Raw genomic sequence first — 23,640 nt, 5'->3', positions numbered from 1 at the left:
CAAACGGTGCAAGGGAGAATGCATAGGTCTTGCTTTATTTATAAGTTCATGCCATTTTTTGCACCTGACAGTTCATCAATATGAAAATGGACATTATGCCTCAGGGGGATCGCACATCCTGCCAGACACATTCGGAGACATGTCTCATCCTTTGGCTTTGATTTCTCTTATTTTATGCTCCTTAAGTCGCCAATGATTTTTTTTCTCTGCTCTAATAGGGCTGCAGTATGTGACACGTTGCACAGAAGCCTTATAACACACATGCTCCAGGGCAGGGGTAGGGAACCTTGGCTCTCCAGCTGTTATGGAACTACCAGTCCCACAATGCATTGCAGGAGTCTGACAGCCACAGTCATAGTTAATTAAGGAAAATGCTTGATGGGATTTGTAGTTTTATCACAGCTGGAGAGCCAAGGTTCCCTACCCCTGCTCCAGGGCTTTCTCTTCAGTGGGCAACAAAACCACTGACCCAGGCTGCCCTAAAAATGGATGTCTATTAGTAACCAAAGTCAAATATGCAAAAGTAAACATATTAGAAAGGGAGAGTGGATACCCATGGGCCCCCTGGAGGACCTGGCTGCCTTCCACCCCTCCGTGCCATCACTCATGATGATAACTCCATCCCCAATATGTAATAAAAGCCAAAACAGTAAGACGATGGAATACACAAATGTCTACAGTTATAGTATGAGTTGAGGTTTTTTACTTTCTGTTTTGCTTTCTGTTCTACATTCCCCCTATGTACCCCCTTTTTCCTTCTGTGCCGGGATATCACTGTACTACATGCAAACCTTTCCTTTCTAATCACCCAAATTAAAATGATAACATGGTTGGCCAGTTGGACTAGTAATCCAGCGCTGCCCTTACTACTCAGACACAAGCTAGTGTGCAGGTGTGTTAAAAGAAATGGATGCCTAGGCTTATACTCGAGTCAATAAGTTTTTCCAGTTTTCTTAGGTAAAATTAGGTACCTCGGCTTATATTCGGATCGGCTTATACTCGAGTATATACGGTATTTTATTTTCCTTCCTAAAAAAATGTGTTTAAATAATAATAATGAAACAAATACAATAGTAAATGCTGCTTCCTAATCTTTGTAACTGTATAAATTTACTTCTGTTCCACAGTTTATTCCTCCTGGCTGTACTATTATTGTATTGTACAAATTGACAACAGTTCCTTTACAAGTGACTATATATAGACATACATATATGAGGACATTTCATGGCCAGGGGTACTTCCTGTGCAAGGATTCACCCCTTCCTGTAGCACACAGCTTATAATTCTCACCACAAATCATGGCTAAAACAACTTTAGCTGGACATCATTGAAACTGCATGTTTATATGAAAATGCTACTGAGCAAAGATTTATGCAAGGTGAAAGACAGAGATCAGTGTAGGGTATGTAAAGTAACCCAGGCCCATATTGCTAAATGAGACCGAGGGCTAAAACACTGCTCTGGTTTTGTTCTTCGGGAACTTACTATTAGGAAGCAGAAGTGCTGAAAAACAAAATTACAGACATTTCTGCAGATCATGACTTTGTCATAGGTTGGGTGTAAGAAATATGCATAGCGTTCCTGTTTGGCTTCCTTTAGTTAATAATGAGACACTGCACATCAGGATCTTGGCTTGCTTCCAGCTTCATCAAAGTTTTTCAGTGGAAACATTACCACAGCAGCAACCACTGTGAGAGTGTACTACTCGGTCAGAACTTCTGCATTTGAGGCTGCAAAGCATATTTGTCTCCCGTGCTGCGCCTTAAATTGTTTTGACTCCAGCATTAGCCCTCATAGCAAAATGATGTCAAGCTGCAATTAAGGTTGCCACCTAGGAGGTATTTGATTGGGGCTGTTATTACAAATTTTCAAGGGAATTTGTAATTGCCTACCCTCCATAAAGTTTTTTTTTTTTTTTTTTCAGATAAGCCGTCCCATTTATCCCTCCTTTTCCCTGTCCAACTGTTTGCATTTCCCCAATCTGGCTATTTTGCCAACCCTGATGTCATAAGCCAGTTCATTCTCTGCCCCCGTGACATCACTGGACCACCCATACCCCGCCCCCATGGCCTTTTTAGTCAGCACCTCCCCCTGCAGGCTGGCAATGGTTAATCAGAAAGGTGGCGACCCAAGCTACAAGAATGCTGACTTATAAATAATAGTGGTAGCTTTTCATCTGAATTTTTGTTTTTCTTAGACTGAGGCAACAAAGGCAGCCATGAAAACCAGTTCTCTAAAGGTGGCCATTCACGGGCCTATTCTAGCTGCCGATATCAGTCCCTTAGACCAATCGGTCCATGTATGGGCACTAATGATGGGCAGATCTCGATTGGAAGGTTTAAAAATTAGTCAGATCGGGGACCACATCGGCCTGTTGACCCTATACCCGTCGTTTTAATTAGATCGTTTGGCTCCAGGGTCAAACGACTGAATTAGCCCAGTATCGTCCACCCGTAGGTGGGGATATCGGGAGAAGATCCGCTCAGTTGGCGACCTTAGCTTGTATGGCCACCTTTAGTGGAGAGATAACCAGGTCCTACTGTTGTGAAAAGGCAGTAATAGTAATGTAAAGCATATATGGAGAACAGTACAGCCTTGCACCATGAATTTAGTACTAATGTACAATTACATTGCATTATATTGTAAATCTTGGTAACTTGGGGTGTGATGTATGATGTGGTTGCTACAGATTCTGGTTGTGATACATGAGACCAACTGCAAAATTTGTAAATACATCCTTCTTCCACATGTTTGAAGGTTTTGGTAAAATGGTATGCGTAATACAAAGTTACTTTCATTTATCGTGTGTATCAACAAGCCACTATATTATTAAGTGGTAAATTAACCATCTGCATGTTTTTGTTTAATTCTACAGTTATCTCAATGACCTGGACCGTATAGCAAGTCAAGGATACCTTCCTTCCCAGCAAGATGTGCTGAGGGTTCGAGTTCCAACAACTGGAATAATTGAGTATCCCTTTGACCTACAAAGTGTTATCTTCAGGTAAGATAATGTGGAAAAATAATTACCTTCTTGCTAATAATTTTTTAACGTAACTAATTGGCAGCCATTTAAGCCATTAATGTATATTTAAGCAAAAGAAGTGAATAAAATTTCAACCTGCATCTAAGTTTTCATTTTATGCGGCCCTGCACACCTCCGAAACTAATGCACATGCACAGGGCTGTAATGGCTTATAGCGGAGGGGTGGAAGTGGTGAACCAGCACCTAAGCACACATCTTATTTTTTATTTTTGAGTGTGGCTATTACAGCCAAGTCAGCTTTATTCCACTGCATGGTATCAGGATCTTTCATTGGATCTATCACTCCAAAAATTTGTATAGACAAGCTCACTATATGCTTTTTTTGTTGGCCCCTTTGTGCTCTTCTCTTGAAATATCTATAGGTTTCGGTCTCTTATCCTGCAGCTGTTTAGGGCATTGTCATACTTGTGTGGTATGAGGGTTATGCAAACACACACTACTCTGACTTTTTTCCCTCTTTAAATCAGTGCTTACACAGTTCTGTTGTACATTGGTTAAAAAAAAAAAACAACATAGCTACCATTCTGTGATGCATTGAACGTTTTCATATGTTAAAATATGTATTGTTTTTCTTTTTGCCCTGCAGAATGGTGGATGTAGGAGGACAGAGGTCCGAGAGAAGGAAATGGATACACTGTTTTGAAAACGTCACCTCCATAATGTTCCTTGTAGCCCTTAGTGAATATGATCAAGTGCTGGTGGAATCTGACAATGAGGTAAGAAGTGGCAGTGGACCCAAGGAGGGTTATCGCTGTTAGGCCCTCTTTCTCTCCTAGAATCTTGTGTTACAATCATTTTTAGCTAAAAATGTTAGGCATTCCCTTTTAATGTTTTTGTGAGACTTTCCCTGACATTTTTGGATTTGCCAAATTTGTCTTAATGCCTCCTTTTTATGTTATTGGTTTATTGCTAGATAAATCCAAGTGTATGGCCACCTTGATAGTATTCAGTTCATTTAGGCAAATCGGCTGATTGATCAGAACAGGAGAAAGTGAGGGGGGAACTGTGGCTCCTCTTCATTTCTGTCATTGATCTGATCTTGTTCTGAGCAATATAGGTCATGGGAAGAGAGGTCAAATATAATTTTTTAATAATGGTTGGTAAGCCAGTTCACTGTACATCATGCACCTGAACCTAATAGTGAACCTAATAGTTTTTAAGGGCATCAGCTGAGGGTAATGGTTTACTTGATGGAATCTGGTCCATTCTAGATGTTTTGTTATGCCAGTTTTCTTATGTAAAAAAAACTGTGAAAGCTCCCCTTGGCCGCAATGCTGAATGTAGGTGCTTGAAAATATATAGCCAAGTCAGATAAGGCATAGGTCTAGGGATCAAACTGTTTTTAAGCCTTGTAGTTGATTACCCAGTCTGTTTGGGAAGAGCATATGTTCTTAAAACCTCTGCATTGCAAGTCATACTTAAAGAACATTGTTATTATATGGTCACGTTTTTTTTTTACAGAACCGAATGGAAGAAAGCAAAGCGTTATTTAGGACGATCATCACATATCCGTGGTTTCAAAATTCCTCAGTCATCCTGTTTCTAAACAAGAAAGATCTTTTAGAGGAGAAAATCATGTACTCACATCTAGTTGATTATTTTCCTGAATATGATGGTTAGTAAAAATATCAGTTTGTTGCCACCTTTGTAGTTTAATTGATTAAATTCATTTGATTAATTGTTCCTGGGCATAAAAAAATCTACAAGATTAGCAATTTCCAGTATAACAATGTTAATATCACAATACATAACCATATATTATATCCTTAATGTCAAAATGTTCTGTTTTTAACTTAGCAGCTATAGCAATGCTGTGACCACACTGACACAGCTGTCAATCAGTCAAATAACCCCTATCTGTTGTGCTTTGGAGTAAGTCCTGCTGGTGAAGCAATTTGACTACTGTCCATAGTAGCACATATATGGCCGCTACATCATTATATGCCTATTCACTCAGACATGCATAGGTCTTAAAGGTTGCCATTGTAACCTTATTGCTCGTAAAAGTCCCACATAAACGCTATATTCATGTCTACTCTCTGAGTCACATTGGCTTTCATTTCCCCAAGCCGATACATCTGTTGATCTTAAAGTATAAATAAACCTTTAACAAAATGTAATTTAAAAATGCACTTTTGCTATTTACAGTTTCAGAGCGATTTAGTTTTTTGAACTGCTCATACAATGAATTTTGTAACGGATCCACCTGCTGGTCAGTTCCTATAATTGTACAGTCAAAGAGATCTACCTCTAGGCTACTGCCAGACGTGCAGTTTGGTGTATATTTTCGGCAAGCCGAAAATCACTTGCCAAAAATAGCGCCATACGCCTCCTACCTGTACCTGCACCCAAATGTATGGACTACACTCGGGTAGCCGGTATCCGCCAAAAAACACGAGACTTCATATCTTTGGCGGATATTGGCTATTGGTATTCCATTCATTTGGGTGCAGGCACAGGTAGGAGGCTTATGGCGCTATTTTCGGAAAGCGATTTTCGGCTTGCCAAACACCACATCAGGCATTAGCCTTAGAAACAAAAACAAAAAGTGTTTTAGGAAAGAGATCAGAAGCCTCACATTGCCCTTTTACATCTCCTTCCTGAGCACATCAGTCCTTTGACTGTACACTTACAGGAACTGACATCCAGGTGGCACTGTTTCAAAGTTCATTACATTGGCAATTAATAAAAACTTAAATAGCTCTGAAACTGAAAAAAATAATGTAAAATTGCTATGGAATGTAAATTGTGAAAGTGCGAATAAGAGTCTGCATCTCTGAGTTGACAGTCAAAGTTTAGTGAAGGGACCCCCTTTAACAAACTGTTTAAATATTGTAAATTTTTACTTGTCCGCTCAGCAATACAGAACTTTATTTGCCAACACCACCCCTATAATCCTACTTTAAGTATTGATTTTACAGAGCCTCTCAATGGTACACAAGGCTACCACCAGTAAGCACAGACCCCACACTACTAAGAACCATAACCAGAGCAATTCATTTTTTTCCTGGAGATGATTTCTAATGTTTTTGCCAGTATTTTTCTGCTGCTTTATTTATTTAATCTTCTAGCTAATTAGTGATACTAGTTTGAATTGTGTTTTCAAATTCATTTAATGTTATTGAAGAAAATTTTATATCGTTTATTTCCCTTTCAAAAGGACCCCAACGAGATGCACAAGCAGCAAGAGAATTCATTTTAAAGATGTTCGTAGATCTCAATCCCGACAGCGACAAAATAATCTACTCACACTTCACCTGCGCCACAGATACTGAGAACATTCGTTTCGTCTTTGCTGCAGTCAAGGACACAATCCTACAGCTAAACCTGAAGGAATACAACCTGGTGTAATGGTGCCTGCTAGCTCTCCCTGTTCCCTTTGGGCCATTGAAGAAATACAAGATGGACTGTATTATCTATAACAGAGAAAGAAACAATTTGCATAATACTAATTTATTGCCGTCCTGGACTCTGTGAGTGGTCCACAGAGTTTGTAGTAATTATTCTGATTTTATTTAAAACTATGTAAAGGAAACAAAAACAAAAAAAAAAGGTGCTGCAGGACATTGCAGCAAATTTTTCTAGGAGAAAAAAAATCCAACTTGTGTTATAATTTCTCAGTTGTGCACTCACATTGGCTATTTAGTTCTTTTCGTGTTTGAGTTTTGAAGGCGAGAGCGAGATTTTTATTTACGCATGCACATCTAAGGCTCCTAGACCCTTAGAGTATTTTAATCTTTTCAAGTACAAGATTCCCTGTTTACCTTCCATCCATTTTCTTTCTGAGCCACACACACCACTTGCCAATTAGGCATCATTCTTTTCTTTCTTTTTTTTTTTTTTTTTTAAATGTATTTTTAAAATTAAGCCATCTGCTTTGCTAATTTATATACTTCTCTGAAGGATAAAAATATTGATACTGTGATTTTTAAATTATTGATATGTATAAAGTAAATTTGGTCGGTGGTACGGTTTCTTGTCACGGAGGTAGGCGAGAAGAACTGGCACTAATTGTGTGTGTGACAGGAGAGGCCCACGGCAGACAGTTGATTCAAGTGTTTATAAAGATGATCAAGATACATAAGTTTAGCGTAAACGTGTTTTTTTTTTTATTTACAAAGTGCCATTTTTTTGAAGTGGAAACAGATTTATTTGGTAATATTTTATTTACACTTGCACAGAGAACACCACGGACACTACACGCAGTTTCCCCAGATCTAGTGCAATTTATTTTTTATATATTGTATTTGCATTTTTTTAAGCTTTTCTTGAGGTGGTATTGCAGATTCGGCTGGTTACTTCATAGGGCAAAAGTAAGTTTCCATTTGCCAAAACCTGGCTTTTCTTATTGTACTGTACATAGAAACGGAAATGCCAAAACTTACTGATTAGGTCCTGAGTTACTCATCAGATGACTGCCAATTAACAAGCCGTTTCACTTCATACGGTTAGAAAATGTATTTCTATTCATAAAGTATTCTATTACTATTGCCAAATAACTAGCAGTATATATACGCTACGTGCACAGAGGTCCCAGTATTTACCATGTTCCTGCCCTGCTTCCCAGTGCTTCAGTGGAGCTCCAGTTCTTGAGTAGGGAAACCTGTGACCAACATTAACCGCACTGCTTTGCAGACTTCCCTGTCTAGGATCAAACACTGGATGCTAGAGCCTGGGAAATTCCTATTCCTTTGCCTTGTAAACTCTTCTACAAGTCACAGCCCTTCATACTCACACACATGCTTTCTGTATGTAAATATTGATGCTTTCGGGCTTCTTGAATGCACAGAAGTGAATAACAAAAGCACATATTTGCCATATTTTTTCCATTGCACAAATTTTTTTTTTCTTTCATTACTGCTAACTTTCATCAGATTTTGTAGCAAGTTGTGCAAATGGGAAGCCAGCTTTGGTCTTCCAGTTGCTTAGATTGCAATGCAGTATGTATGCTGGAGTCATTGCCTGATGGATGCAGAGAACAGTCAGTGCTGATAATGCGGCCTATGCGTTACGGCAACAGTGGTCAGCCCCTTCCCCCGCGAGCAAACCCACAGTATCCTGCCTTTAAAATAAATGCAATGTCTTTGTATTCTTTACCTCTCACTTCATGTTTGCGGTTCCCCTGGAAGCTCCACTTTCTGCCTTGATGCATTTGCCCTTAAACTGTTTACAGTTAACTCCTTGAATGTCCCATCTACTTGGCATTCATTGGATTATATGCTTAGACTGGTGGTCCACACCTGTAATTAAACAACAAAAACACAAAAAATACTGGCTGTACGTATAATGCAATTATGAATGCTATAATCATTGTACATACATCTCTATCTCTTTCTATACATATATATATATATGGCAGCATCCATATTGGCTTTGTAATCATTAGTTTTTGGCAGACTGAATGTGCTGTATTGATAAATATGTATCTATGTAACTGTATTGTCTTATAGCTTATTCACAATTTGAATTATCTTGGTTTTCTTTTTTTTTTTTTTCTTTTTTTAATATATTTTTTTTTCCTTTTTTAAAGAGAGGAGAATGTAAATTTTGTCAGATAATTACTGGTTAGGAATTTCTTTTTCTTTACAAATAATGACTACAAAATGTAACACTGGTCCCAAGTGGTACCAGTACACTGATCAGAACTACAGCCTGCATTTCATAAGAGAAATCCCTGTATAAAAATGTCCTGAAATTTTAATTGTGTATGGATTGATTGCTGATTATTTTAATTGTATATTGCTGGCTCCAGAAATGCATTCTTTTTACATAAAGTTGACTAATTAGAGGCTTGGATTAATATTCTGTATACTTCTGATTGCCCAAAAATCAGTAGGTGGGAAAAAGAAACAAAATACATTTCCTCAATCAATCAAGTGACCGGGTTTCAGTTGATTTGTACACCTTTGAAGGAACTATGATGTGATAATATGCTTTGGTATTTTCAAGGGTGACTAAAGCTTAAAATATATATATATATTTTATTCCAAAAGAAAACTTTTTTCTTTTTTTCTTCTGTTCTAATTGCATACACAGTGCCATTGCAAAATATTTTGTTGCATAACATTAATATATCATCATCAGACACATACAATATATTATTCAAGGTGATAGCACATTTCTTATGTAAATAATTGTCACCAATGTTCAATTTCTAGTCAGTGAAAATATAAATACATATATATATATATATATATATTTGTTTTGTTTTTCTTTTTTTATGATGCTGTGACGGAAATGAAAGTTAACACTGAAGTTCCATGTGTTTTTAATTTTTTGTAATATTTGGTGGAGGAGAGGTGGGGTTATATTTATCACCGTATATATGCTATATCTCATAAATCAAAGTTTCATTACTTTTTTTTTTTTTTTTTTTAGATGGGGCCCAGATATATAAAAAAAAAAAACAGTTTTTTAAGTTTTTTAAAAAACCACAGTTGAAGTTTAGGACCTTGTTTTCATTGCAGTTTTCTGCATATTGATGATGTTTTTTTGTAATGGAGAAAATATCACTGCGTTTGAAGGGGGTCACCGCGAGGCACCCTAAATAGCCTGCAGTGCCTTTTATTTTACTTTTAATATTTTACCTTTAATATTGAGCCAATATTGCATGAGGAGTAAAGGTAGTCTTGGAGTAGGGGGCATAATCATGTTTTCTTTTACAATTGTTTTATTTAAGATATCCAGAAATGTTGGGTTTTACTGATTAAAGGAATAGATAATAAATACATTAGGCTAGCGCCACACCACGGTAAGACCCCAAGGCTAGCGCCACACCACGGTAGGACCCTAAGGCTAGTGCCACACCAGGTGGATTCTTGGCCAGTGGATAAACCCAGGCCAAGGATTTGCCCCTATGTTCCTATCTGCTTTCTGATGTGCCTGCACCCAGAGCCACTGTGTCGGCTTGGGTGCAAACACACAGCAGATTTTGATGCAGAAACATTTGATTATGATAAAGTGGCTCTGGATGCAGCTACATCAGAAAGCAGTTAGTAGGGTAGGGGCAGATTCTTGGCCTGCATTTATCCACTGGACAAGAAGTCTTTTGGTCCTAACCCCCCTCCCCAGCAGCACTTGGCTTTTTTCCTCCTGTTGGCAATTAGTAAATAATGCATTTATAGTTGCACAAAACAAAATGGGAATGCACAGTGATTTCCTTACAAGAATGTACCCTGGTTGCTGAACTGGCATTTTGTTGTTATGCCTTCTAGCACTCCAGATCAGATATTTGTGCCTCAAAACTGTACATTAAAAAAAACCATAGATGATATCCAGCATACGTTTTTGACAAAATACATTTATTTCACTTGAATGTCCTACAGGTATGGAAACCCATTATCCAGAAAGCTCCAAATTATGGGTAGGCCATCTCCCATAGACACCATTTTAATTGAATTATTTATTTTTTAAACAGTTTCCTATTTCTCTGTGACAATACAACAGTAGCTTGTATTTGATTCTAACTAAGATATAATTAATCCTTATTGGAGGTAAAACATTCCTATTGGGTTTATTCAATGTTTAAATACATATTTAGAAAACTTAAGGTATGGTGAGCCAAATGACGGAAAAATCATTTATCTAGAAAACTTAGGTCCTGAGAATTTTGGATAACCGGTCCCATACTTGTACTTAGGAAATGTATGTGTAACCCAGGCAGCACATTAAAAAAAATGTAAAAATGTTCTTTTAAAAATTCTTGAGAAAAATAATTATTTTGTAATTAAACAATGCACTGTACCACTGTTGGAAATGCAGGTTACTCAAAACGACAATATGTTCAAATCATTCTGCCAAACTGAATTATCTCCAATATTGAGAATAAAAAAGGGACTATTTCATTTTCTTTCAGTACAAGGGTTGGTAATATTATAAGATGGACAAATTCTTTCTTTGTAGACTGCTGATGCATCAGCAAAAGATAAATATGAAGCTAAGGTCATGGAATAAAATGTTTTTGTTTTTACAGCCTGATGTGTACAATACAGACTGTTCGTTTGGCTATTTGTTATTGCATCACTATATGGAGGGAAAGAAATGGATCAACATTTTTTAGGTTTAGCTAAAAACCTAGTGAAGTTTAGAATGCTTCTAATCCTAATAATACCAGAAGGGTGTATTAATATTTATACACCCAACCAAAGATCCACATCTCTGGGTGTATGTATACTGAGCTGAGTTCACACTTTATACACAGTTATGGGTATGCATACCTTTGTCATGATACTGATGTTATTCATTGTGCTGAGAAAATTCAAACTAGACAGATATAGGGACAAGCTACGGATTCTAAATAACTGAGCAGCATCTTTTTTTTTTTTTCCTCAACATATTAGTCAATTTGGCTTACAAATGAAAATTTGACCTTTTTTATTGTTTAGTATATAATTAAACAGTGATGTATTATTCTTTCTCAGTGTCTTGGATTTTAATTGTTACAAATTGGTTTGTCGTAAAACAGGATCACGTTCAGCGGATTCTAACTGCAAGTAGGAAATTAGGTTTCATTCTTTAGAGTTCCGGATCCCATTTTTCTTCTCTAATTGAAGGAAATTGCAAACGCAATCTAAAGATTTAAAAAAAGAACTTGTGTATTCAAGATTTACCAGTTGGGAAAAAATGTTAGATTCAAGTTTTTGCCAACTAAAACCAGATGAACTTTTAAGTCAGTGAGAGGTGTATTTAAGCTTTCTTTGTTTTTTTTTGTTTTTTTTTAAGTAACAGAACATTGCGATTTTCAATGCAATCAGGGTTTATTTTCATGGCTTAATGCGATCAAGTTTTTCTGTAAATATGCTGGTGATCTTGTGTTTTAATATATAATAAATTCCAAGTCCACATATTTATACTTTACCCTGTTGAATCATGCCATTTAATTGTGTGCACATAGAAATGAACCTATTCGAAACAGCTTTAGCTGGTCTTAAAGGGGGGCATGTCATGCTATTATAAACACTTTTGCAATTTGTTAGTTTTTTATATATACGTTTTTAAACACATTATACTGTTAGTATCATTAATTGTATCCTGAGTGCCCTCTTCTGTACAACCTGGTTGATGGCCAATAGAAGAGCAGTAGCTTATAGGTATAGGAACTATCGTCCAGAAACCCATCACCCAAATGCTCAACTTTAATTCAACTAATTCTAAATTTTACAAATCATTTCCTTTTTTTCTGTAATAATAAAACAGTACCTTGTACTTGATTCTAACTAAGATATAATTGATCCTTATTGGAGGCAAAAAAAATCCTATTGGGTTTAATTTATGCTTAAATTATTTTGTAGTAGATGTAAGGTATGGAGATCCAAATTATGGAAAGACCGCTTTTCCGGAAAAAAAACAAGGTCTGTATAACAGGTCCTATATCTGTATTTACCCAACTGCAGGAACAGGAGGTGCCTATTCAGTTAGGTCTGTGTATCATATCTGAGTCATATCTATACTCATTAATATCTGAGTGCTCCTGATCAGATTAGCATGAATGGTCACTTCCTGTGGCAAGGAAAATTACGTTTTGCTGTCCTGCCCAGCCAATAAACAGCAGAGGGCACACAGGATACACTTCATAAGTAAAAAACGGATATCTTGAAATCTACATAAAAACAGTGTGTATATACTATGAAAAGTTAGTTTACCCTATTTGCCCCCTTTAATTGTTTATTAGATGTTTTTTTAACATCTGCATCTGCCTGCAACTGAAAATGCTGTCTGGTTATAGGGTTCACTGACCACATCTACTAAAGACAGATCTCCAGTGAGTGTGAAATTTTGTTGTTTTTATCTTTAATTGCTTATCTCTCTTTTCAGGCCGCCTCCATTCTGACCTCCAAACTGCTGCCTAGTTGGTAGCTTAATTAAGCACAGCAAACAAATACCAGTCGAAAGTCAAATGCTGAGAGCTGCGAAACAAATTTTATTTGTTTTACATGTTTTTCCAGAAAAATGAAGATTTTAAATTTGTTTTAGAATATAGACGTGACTGATGTAAAAAAGTGAAACATCTTAGTGCATTTTGGAGGTCACCCACACATTTAGCTGATAATCCTATTCTTACCCTGTAACCAGCAAGATTCCTAATGACTATATTGCTTTGTTCCCTGCAGTTTGCTGTGTTTTGCCGTAATGTTTCTTTGTGCCAAATGAGATATTTTTCTAACATTTATGTATTTTAAATGGTAAGTGGTTTGGTTTGTCCACCTCAAGTTAAGGTTTACTATCTGTTCTACTAAGTAATTTTGGCCTTGTAGGAAGGCAATGGCAATGCCCCTCTGAAAAACATTCCAAAATTCCAGAGTAATCATCTACTGGGTTTAAGAACTTTCTTCTCACAGAAAGAAAATCTGCATTCAGTGTGAATACGTATAGACCAGTGCTGTCCAACTTCTGTGGTACCGAGGGCCGGAATTTTTCCGACCTAAGTGGTGGAGGGCCGATAATGGAAGCCAGTTTTGACCACTCCCCTTTTTGAAACTGCACCCACTTGAAACCACACCCGTGTTATCACATGACCATACCCATATTAATGGTGGTAGTACAGCAAAAACCTGCCATACTCTGCCTGCCCTATGCTGCCTGCGTGTGCCATACTCTGCCTGCCCTATGCTGCCTGCGTGTGCCATACTCTGCCTGCCCTATGCTGCCTGCGTGTGCCATACTCTGCCTGCCCTATGCTGCCTGCGTGTGCCATACTCTGCCTGCCCTATGCTGCCTTCGTGTGCCATACTCTGCCTGCCCTATGCTGCCTGCGTGTGCCATACTCTGCCTGCCGTATGCTGCCTGCGTGTGCCATACTCTGCCTGCCCTATGCTGCCTGCGTGTGCCATACTCTGCTTGCCCTATGCTGCCTGCGTGTGTTACATACTCTGCCTTCCCTACCCTACCTGCGTGTGCCATACTCTGCCTGCCCTACTATGCTGCCTGCGTGTGCCATATTCTGCCTGCGTGTGCCATATTCTGCCTGCCCTACGCTGCCTGCGTGTGCCATATTCTGCCTTCCCTACCCTGCCTGCGTGTGCCATACTCTGCCTGCCCTATGCTGCCTGCGTGTGCCATACTCTGCCTGCCCTATGCTGCCTTCGTGTGCCATACTCTGCCTGCCCTATGCTGCCTGCGTGTGCCATACTCTGCCTGCCCTATGCTGCCTGCGTGTGCCATACTCTGCCTGCCCTATGCTGCCTGCGTGTGCCATACTCTGCTTGCCCTATGCTGCCTGCGTGTGTTACATACTCTGCCTGCCCTACCCTACCTGCGTGTGCCATACTCTGCCTGCCCTACGCTGCCTGCGTGTGCCATATTCTGCCTTTCCTACGCTGCCTGCGTGTGCCATATTCTGCCTGCCCTACACTGCCTGCGTGTGCCATATTCTGCCTTCCCTACGCTGCCTGCGTGTGCCATATTCTGCCTTCCCTACCCTGCCTGTGTGTATGGAACACACAGGCAGCATACAGTGACACAATGCTGGCACTGTTCCTACAATCTGCACAATAACTATATATTAAAAAACTTTTTAATTGCAGTACCACCTCAGTATATGTTCTTTTTGTAGTGTGCAAGGATTTATTTTCTACTGCTCCTACAGTCTGTCTGAGGTGTGAACAGGGGAACAATGTGGGTGATTACAGTCTGAGCCTGAGGTGTGAACACTGCAGGGGGTGAACAATGCAGAGATTAAAAGGTGTGAACAACACAGGGGATTACATTTTTAAACAATACAGGGGATATACAGCCTGATTACAGCCTGATTCTGAGGTGTGAACCATGCAGGGGGGGCAGTTAATCACAGTACTGATACCATTTAAAGCTATCAAAGCAGCCAGGCAGGTGGGGGGCCGCCAGTTGGACAGCACTGGTGTAGACCAATAATAGTTGGCTGACATGTTATTGCTGAACAGCTTATGCAGTCTTTTAAATTAATATTGGTTATAGTCCATCCATGAGCTAATGAGTTTCTTTTCTGTCCCCGTTTTATCTGTACTGAACCATTGCTGAATTACACAATGGCTACTGAGCGTAAAGCTAGCCAAACAAGCGTATCTTTCCCCCGATATGTTTATTGATATTATTATTATTAACATTTATTTATAAAGCGCCAACATATTCCGCAGCGCTGTACAATAAGTGGGTTTCATACATTGGACATACAAAGTAACATATAAAGCAATCAATAACCGATACAAGAGGTGAAGAGAGCCCTGCCCAAGCAGGCTTATGTTCATCTTGAGGTGGGGGATAGAGTACCCTAGGGCCAAACTATCGGATCATAATTACAGGAATACAGTGAGGACTGCATCAGTGAGGCTGATGATGTTGATTGACAACAATTAAATAAAGAATGTAGCACTTTATAAATAAACTCATACATACAAATAAATGCTGATAATCTCAGCTTGTACGCCTAAGATACTCATCAGTGTTCAGTAGCAGGCTGAGCTTTTCACTGATACTCTTAATACTTGTGTCTTGTATTTAAAACATAAGACCAGTTATTACTAACTGGTTGATACAGAATTGTGGTGATGAGTCTCTTCATACACTTAAATTTTGTGAATATGGATGGACCCTTATTTGAAGTGACTGTGACACACCATAGGGCCGTACAGGCACGAGATGTAAGTATGTTTGTTTTTGAAAGGTGCTGCTTAAAGTAAGGGTGTTATTAAAGTATTTTTGTCCCTGAATGGACCACTGTTGACACTATTGGCCAGAGTTATGATCAATCTATTCTCTCAGAATTAGATTCTGCAGACCAGCAACAAAATGCTATCACTAAGTTCGTGGTTTGCAGAGCTAGTAATTATTAATTATGATGAAGACCTGTGGGGCAGAAAAATGTATTCAGACTTTTTTTGACTTGGTGGAACCTTAAATTGTAATAATTTTTTATTGAATTTACATTGATGGTTGGTACATTTATGTCAAATTGTTTGGCAACAATGTATTTTAACATATGAAGTGTTGAGAAATCACTACTTTAGTTCTACCACAAGGTGGCAAACAAGGTTCTTTATATAACAATGCTCTGAACGCTGCATACATAATACTTCCATGGTCAAATTAAACATCCTTCAGGCTCCTGGACCGGATGTCTCAGAGGTTAAAGGTGCTGCATTGGGTCCTAGAGCCCAAGCTGGATTGCATATTGTACAAAGGCACAGTCTAAAAAAAAAAAAAAAAAAAAAAATAGCTCATATTTGTATCTGGCAATATAGGTTACATTGTTAAAAGCTGTACAAGATTTAACTGAAATAGTTCCCTGGAAATTATTGACTCTGTACTGTACTGCACTGTCATTAACCTTTTTTTTTTTTTTTTTTTTTTTTTTTTTACACTGTTACCTCAGGGGCAACCTTACTGGCTAGCTGGGCAGATATACGTCATGCTCCTTACCCCATGCACATAGTTAAAAAGGATTCTGTCATGATTTTTATGGTGTATGGCTTTTTATTTCTTACACTGTTTACATAGAATTGAAGTGCTATTAAGGCAGCCATCTGCATTGTGCCTGAGTCTGAGCTTTCAGAAGGAGCCAGTGCTTCACATTAGAACTGCTTTCAGGTAACCTATTGTTTCTCCTGCTCCCATGTGATGTGAGGAGACCCAAGCCAGACTTGGATTTCTTACTATTGAGTTCTATTCTGATATCTACTGGGAGCTGCTATCATGCTCCCTTCCCGTTGTTCTGCTGATCGGCTGCTGGGAGGGGGGTGATATCACTCCAACTTGCAACTGAGCAGTAAAGTGTCTCTGAAAGAAAATGTGATAGTGCTGGCAAACAGAGGCGATATATGCAATACAAATGGTGTGGTTGGGGTAGGGAAGATGTGCCCAGTTTATATACATAGTAGTAAAATGTAGGGTTTACATGTCCTTTAAGGGAGAGGGCTTACACCCTTTATATGGATGCAACTGTTTAGCCTTTGTTCATTAGAGAAGGACTTATAAAATTTCTGTAAAGGGCTGTGTAACATGTTGTCAATATAGAAATAAAAGATCCAGCAGATAGGAGATACTTCTAGTTTAAAGGCTGATAACAGTTATTAGCAGGCCACAAATATAAAAGGGGCCAGTAATTCCAACAGCATTTAGAGAAAAATTGAGATGCTAAAGGCACAGTCGTATGAGTTAAATGCTTAAATACCCTAAACCCATGTGGGACAGAGCTGTACAAGCAATTCCTGTACTGAGTTGACTCAGACCTATATAGCATTCTTAGTATTAATTAGTTTTAGCATTTCCTTTCTGTGCAGTCCCATTTTCCCCAGTTTACAATCCTTTCTGACCAGTCCAGACATTCTTGCTCCCCCAGTTTTACTACTAGTTCTCCCTTCACAGTTAAAGGTTCCCTGAAAAACCTGAACAGAACAACATTCCAAGAGAAGGCTTCCGTGATTAGTGTTATGGTCCCGAGTTTGATTCGATTTGTGATCTATCAGCAGGTAGACTGTAGGCTCATGTAAGCATGGTTTACCTCCTACAGTTTCCTATTTGGTTCCTGATTAAAGCATATATAAAAACAACATAATAAATAATTTCAATCATTTTTTAAACTCTAAAAAAAAATGTAACTGCAAGGTGGGTCATGGACTTTTATGGCCAATAAAATGCATAATCATGTGTTAGCCGGAAAAGTAAATGGAAACTTCTGTGGTGACATAAGACTTTTCTGGCTCCTATGTAAACTGAGATGCTTAATTATATTGCTTTTTCAGCTATTAGAGTTGGCCTTTTCCTGTATGCCTTAAAGGTTTCTCCCTTCTCAGCCTATCCATGTTATTGCACTTTGTAGTCCAAGATACACAGGCTGCATATGCTTTTGAGGAGTCTTTTTTTGCGTTTTTTTGGAGGTGGGGAGATGCTGTCATTAATAATTATAGAGCCACAAACCTGATTTCCTCAGATCAGTTCTGTTTTCTGTACTTCAGGCCCTTCTGGGAATTTACATTTTATGCAGGGATAGTTGGAACAACTGCTTAGGAACGCACTCAAGTGCCATGTTAAGTGATAACAGCATGCAAAGAAGCTACGTAATTTAAAAAAAAAAAAAAAAAAAAGGTCTAGGCAGGAAACCCAGGAAAGTTGCATAGCATGCTTGTATGTATGTGTGTATATATATATATATATATATATATATATATATATATATAATTGTTCTACTTCAACTGACTGAGGTGAGGATTGCTCTTACTAAAGCCTGGAGGTGGAAACACAGTTTTTCTACTATGTTTCTCACCTAGTGGCAACATAGTAGTGAGAAATGGGCTCAGAAAGGCTGAGAAACAAAAAACTAAAACTGAAACTGTGGTGTTGGAGATGACTGTTAAAAGGCCGTTGGGATACAAGTACTGTACACTCAGATTGCTGGCTGAGAGGACTGGTAATGGGGCTAAGCTGGAAAAGGCAGAATACGATGTGTTCATGATGGGCCAGGCTTCACTAACTGACTAAAACCACAGTAACATTACTTTTATTGACTAGTATGTCTTGAGCTCAAACATTCAACTAAAAGTTAACCGACATATCTCCCAGGTTGTTTAAGTTTTTCCGCAAAGACACATATTACTTCAGTAAGGACAATTTTAACTAAAATAGGGAAGGGCATTCCCCAAGATTTTGCCACAAAGTAGGAAGCCCAGGATTGCCAAGAATATCCTAAAGTGTAGAAATAAGCATTTACTGGAACCAGGGTCCCTAGAGAAATCTATAAGGCTGTTTTGTCTTCACTCTATGACTTTTAGTCACCCACAATAGATCTCTGCTACCACGGATGATCACTCCAAACGGCAACAAAGGGAATCCCAGTGGAAAGGCTTATGCATCGCTTTGGTTTTTTGAAGTTGCACAAAGTTTCCTCCTGCTATAGAGGTGGGGCGGATTTTCTCTCAGTTTCCATCCAGCACTTTCTACATGTCACTGCACTACTTACTTTCCCCCTCCCACCTCTCCATCTAACTGTGTAGCCAGTGCATGGACATGGGCATCAGGTCCCCCATTCTGGCACATAAACAAGATTGCGGCATGATGCAAAACTTTCCTTAACGCAGAAGGAAAGGTAAAAACTAAGTAAGCTTTATCAGAACGGTCTAATTAAATACAGCCATAAGCACAAATAAGCTGCACTGAGTCCTCTATAAAAAGAAACACAGGATTTCGGTCTAATTTTTTGTAAACATGTTCTTTGGCATCAGACTTCCTCTCTCAGAAACATCCTTCATTTCCAGGGCCAGAGTCTGCACAGCTCTCTACTGCTCCCCCCTCCCATAAGAATTCACAAAACTCACTCTTAGGGCAACAGGTCCCCTTTTATATTTGCTGATACTGTTTCAATCATCTGGGCTAGGATGTCACCTTGGGGGTGCAATTTTGACAGACCGTTCTGGTATCAAATTGTTTCAACCTATAGCCTTATAGTCCAATTAAAGAACAAATGGAAACTTTAACTGTGAGTAACCAAACACTTTTATACAAGCCCTAGCTCTCTAACCTATGTCAAACCGAGGTGAACTTTGTTGTTACTTTAAGAAAAAAAAAAACAAAAACCAAAGACTGAAATATGTGGTGTGTTTAGTCAGGACACACGATTGATGGGATTCCTTCTTCTCCTGCGTAAATGCTGTGCAAATTGTTGCTTTTGCACTTTACCTAAATGATTGCATGCAGTTCTGGCCTTTCAGCTAACATATGTATAGTTTGTACCTTATATAATTTGTTTGAACATTTACCATGCTTAATTGACCAAAACAGGTTTGATTACCTAAAACATAGCTGAAATCTACAGGTACTTTAAATGTTTGTCATTTTTATTATTTTTTTTAACATGAAATGTGTTTTAAGGGACGTGCAGACCAGTAAAGCTGACAATGCAATGCACGTTATTTATATGATATTGCTACATCCAGATGGAGGCACCATGTTTTGTGCATGTGGCACAAATTGGGTTCTTAAAGGAAAACTATATCCCCAAACAATGTATGTCTCTATAAAAATATATTGCATAAAGAAGCTCATATGTAAAACCCTGCTTCATCTAAATAAACCATTTTCATAAAAATATACTTTTTTAGTAGTATGTGTGATTGGGTACTCCTAAATAGAAAGAATTAAGGGCCGCCTCCTGGGATCATAGGATTCACAGTGCACACAAACAAGCAAAGGCACACATACATGCTAGGCCACATCAGCCAATTAATGGACAGAGTTCTGCCTTTTGCTTCCATATATATATTCCAGTTTGGTGAGATTCTTTATTAGCTCACCTAACATAATATAAACTATCTGTTGGTTAGGTATTCATTCTGGGGGTATAGTTTTCCATTAAGATGCTTTTCATTTATATGGGGAAAGGGGGTTAGCCATGTGATTAACAGTGATTCCATTTGTATAAAGATAAATAAGGGGCTATGGGGGTTACATAATAAAAGGCTTTAATTTTGCCCAGGAGCAGTTACCCATAGCAAGCAATCAGCAGGTAGAATTTACCTTTCACCTGGGCAAACTTAGTGTGTTTACTATATGTGTATATAATATATATATATATATATATATATATATATATATATATATATCATGACAAGTCTGCATACATCTAGCAATAATAATGTTTATGTATTACTTCCAGCCATGAACCTTTTGCATGCAGCACTAAATCCTGCAGTGAAATACATAGTATGCTAATGGTCACTGCTGCATCTTTCGAAAAGATCCATTGGATGGGAAGTTACTGTGCAGCAAATAGGAGTCACACATGTCATCAGATGTTTGGCCACTTTCAGTTTTATGCCTGACCCTTTATTGTTGCTCTGTAGGGTTATTATATTTCTTGTACCAGAGACTAAATTGGCTGTTGGTACAGGATATCTTGTGTTGTGTCAAGGGCTTTGTTCTTTTAGGAAATCAAACGACCTTGAAGAACTCTTAGGAATCAAGAAGGAAATTATTGGACAACACCCATCTGGGGAAAACATTTGTTTCATCTGACATCATGTTCTTGCAACCTGCTGCACTTCATACTGCGCACCAGCGGGCTGACTTCTACGTCTTCATTCCACTCATTCATCAGTGGTTTGGCTCACATCCACTATCCTAATTAGCTTCACCAACAGGATCCTGTGGAAAATACAAGTCTTGGTTATTTAATATTTCCCCCTTTTTTGGCTTGTACTCTGCGGTATATCTTTGGCTTGGTGTTTAAGAAACCTGTTATTTAACTCAAATTTCTCTTATATATGAGATCTGTCACTTTGAGTCGGTTTGCTTAACTCACTGCATGATCCTGGGTTCTCCTTTTCTTTCTGCTCTTATTCTCTACTACAACTAGGCTAGGCAGACTGAGAAAAATCTCAGTGCTCTCCTTTATAAATGTAATGCACTTGGGGCTCACTTCAATTAAAAGGACAGTTAAAGTCAACAAATAAGAACAGGGACAGATGTATGCAAATTAGGCTTAATTGCCCGCTATTTTTCACTGCTACACACTCTAAAGTGCTAATTAATGCCTGCTAAAGATATGCAATTTTAACTAAACATATGGTAATACGGGACTGCTGCTGCAAATATTAGGGGAGTATAGAATATGTAAAATAAAATATGGGATCCAGTGATCACCAGTCAGTACAATTAAATATAAATACTCATTACGTGACTATAGCCAGGGATTGCAATATTAGAAAGGCTGACTATTCCTAGATATAGAAACTATAATATGAATAGGCTAATCCAACATGCATTGGCCATAAAGAAGTGCATTAAAGACTTCTACTGCTTCGTTCTGCTGAATTGTTCTTAGTAGAGAGGAATACCACTATTGTTTGCCAGCTACTTTCAACTGGCTATGGCACCTCTATTTTCTGGTCAGGTATGGGATCTCTTATCCACAGACCAGATATCCAGAAAGTTAGTAATTTATTTCATTATTTTCTTCTTCTTTGTAATAATAAAACAGTACCTTGTACCTGATGGTAACTAAGTTACATGAATCCATATTGCTGGTAAAATAATCCGATTGGGTTTATTTAATGTTTAAACGGGGTTGGACTGGGGGTGCAGGGCTCACCAGGGCTTCTGCCTCAAGGGCCCCTGCACCACCCAATAGCCCCACACCCCCCCAACACCCTCCAACCCCCTCCCCCGAAAGTGCCTAATTAAATCGTACCTGCGGCGTAACTGGGGAGGGAGACCGAAGGATCCCTGGAGTGCTCCGGGTTGTTTGGGTCTGGGCCACTGGGGCCCAGTCCAACGCTGTGTTTTAATGATTTTTAGCAGATTTATGGTCTGTTGATCAAAATAATGAAAAGACCCTTTAAATGAAATACCCTGTCTCCCAAACATTCTGGATAATAGATACCTCTACCTGTATATGAATGCATTAAACAAAAATACAGAATCAAAGGATTCTGATCATTTGAACTAGAAACAGTTACATTTTATTTTTTTTCCTGCAACTTACGTGTGCTAGCAGTTCTTTCTGGACTCTTATTTACATTTTAAACTAGAAACCCCTGAAATACTTTACATTGTTCAACCTTTTTGTATATATGTTCTTTAAACAATGACCACAGTGTGAGGATTTAAATCTGTTCTGTCTGTGTCCAAGTAAATGTATATATCACTAAATGTCTTTTAATGTGTGTTTTACCCTTCCATATAACAAAAACAAACCAGAACTAGCTGATAGGCACAGGGTATAAGCTACATTTACATTGCTAAAGCAAGAATAGACAGATCGATAGATACTGTATGTTAGCATCCCAAATTACGTTTTTTATCTTTATTTCTGGTCTAAAACTTGCCAGGCAACAACATTAAAAATGTATAAAAATGACATTTACCATATATGCATTGATATTTATATAGCAACACTTGTATTCACAACACTGTACATTTTCCCATACACACACAAAAATCTAAAGTGGGAAAAAGGGCCAGGCAAAAAATATTGCATTTAATTATGAAGGGGTTGGAAATAAATGTAAATTTGTAAGTTTTACATTTTAGGTTTGACGTTAAAATGCCAACAGAGGAAAAGTAGTTAGCAATTCTTTTAAGTATTCTCGATTACACTAGTCAGGGATTATATAAGGAGTAATATTTAGCAGTTAAAACTGGAATGGAAGGAATAAGTTTAATTAGGACTGCTTGGAGATACCTCCTCTTTCAATGCAGTTTAGGTTGCCCTGGTAGCTGTTTAACACAGGTGGACTAAAGGTAAAGATCCCATTCATGGGCCCTTGTAGCCCTCCTATATATTTATGCCGTGTGGTGCCTGTGCTCCTAATGTAAGTAGTAATGGAATATTGCAGTCCTTTTTCATTGGGGGGAGAAGGGAAATTGTCACAAATTTGAAGTAATAAAAAATGAACCTTCACCCGCACTCCCTCAGCTCTCCAATAACCATTCACCGCTTGGTGCACAGTGCTCGGAGGGATCGGCACCCTCCCCACAAATTCTGAATAGGTAGATAGCAACGGCACTCAGGAGCTTAATATGGGACTATGCCCTTCAAATACTTTATTGCGGAAAATGCAACGTTTCGAGGCAAGGACAAAGGGGCAGTCCTTGCCTCGAAACGTTGCATTTTCCGCAATAAAGTATTT

The 23,640-nt window shown here is 38.4% G+C and overlaps 1 protein-coding gene across 1 annotated transcript in view; it reads left to right on the top strand.

The window, feature by feature from the left end:
* gnaq (guanine nucleotide binding protein (G protein), q polypeptide) overlaps positions 1-6,587 on the top strand; it is a 53,486-nt gene extending 46,899 nt beyond the window's left edge. The window contains 4 exon segments of the mRNA NM_001044517.1: positions 2,876-3,004; positions 3,633-3,762; positions 4,508-4,661; positions 6,207-6,587. Of these exon segments, the coding sequence (NP_001037982.1) occupies positions 2,876-3,004; positions 3,633-3,762; positions 4,508-4,661; positions 6,207-6,397 (604 nt within the window). The 3' untranslated portion in view covers positions 6,398-6,587.
* Positions 6,588-23,640: the final 17,053 nt, after the last annotated feature.

This window comes from Xenopus tropicalis, chromosome 1 (genome assembly GCF_000004195.4).
Source record: "Xenopus tropicalis strain Nigerian chromosome 1, UCB_Xtro_10.0, whole genome shotgun sequence".
NCBI lineage: Eukaryota > Metazoa > Chordata > Amphibia > Anura > Pipidae > Xenopus > Xenopus tropicalis.
The sequence above is the reverse complement of the archived record's forward strand: the minus strand, read 5'-3'. Positions and strand labels throughout refer to the sequence as shown.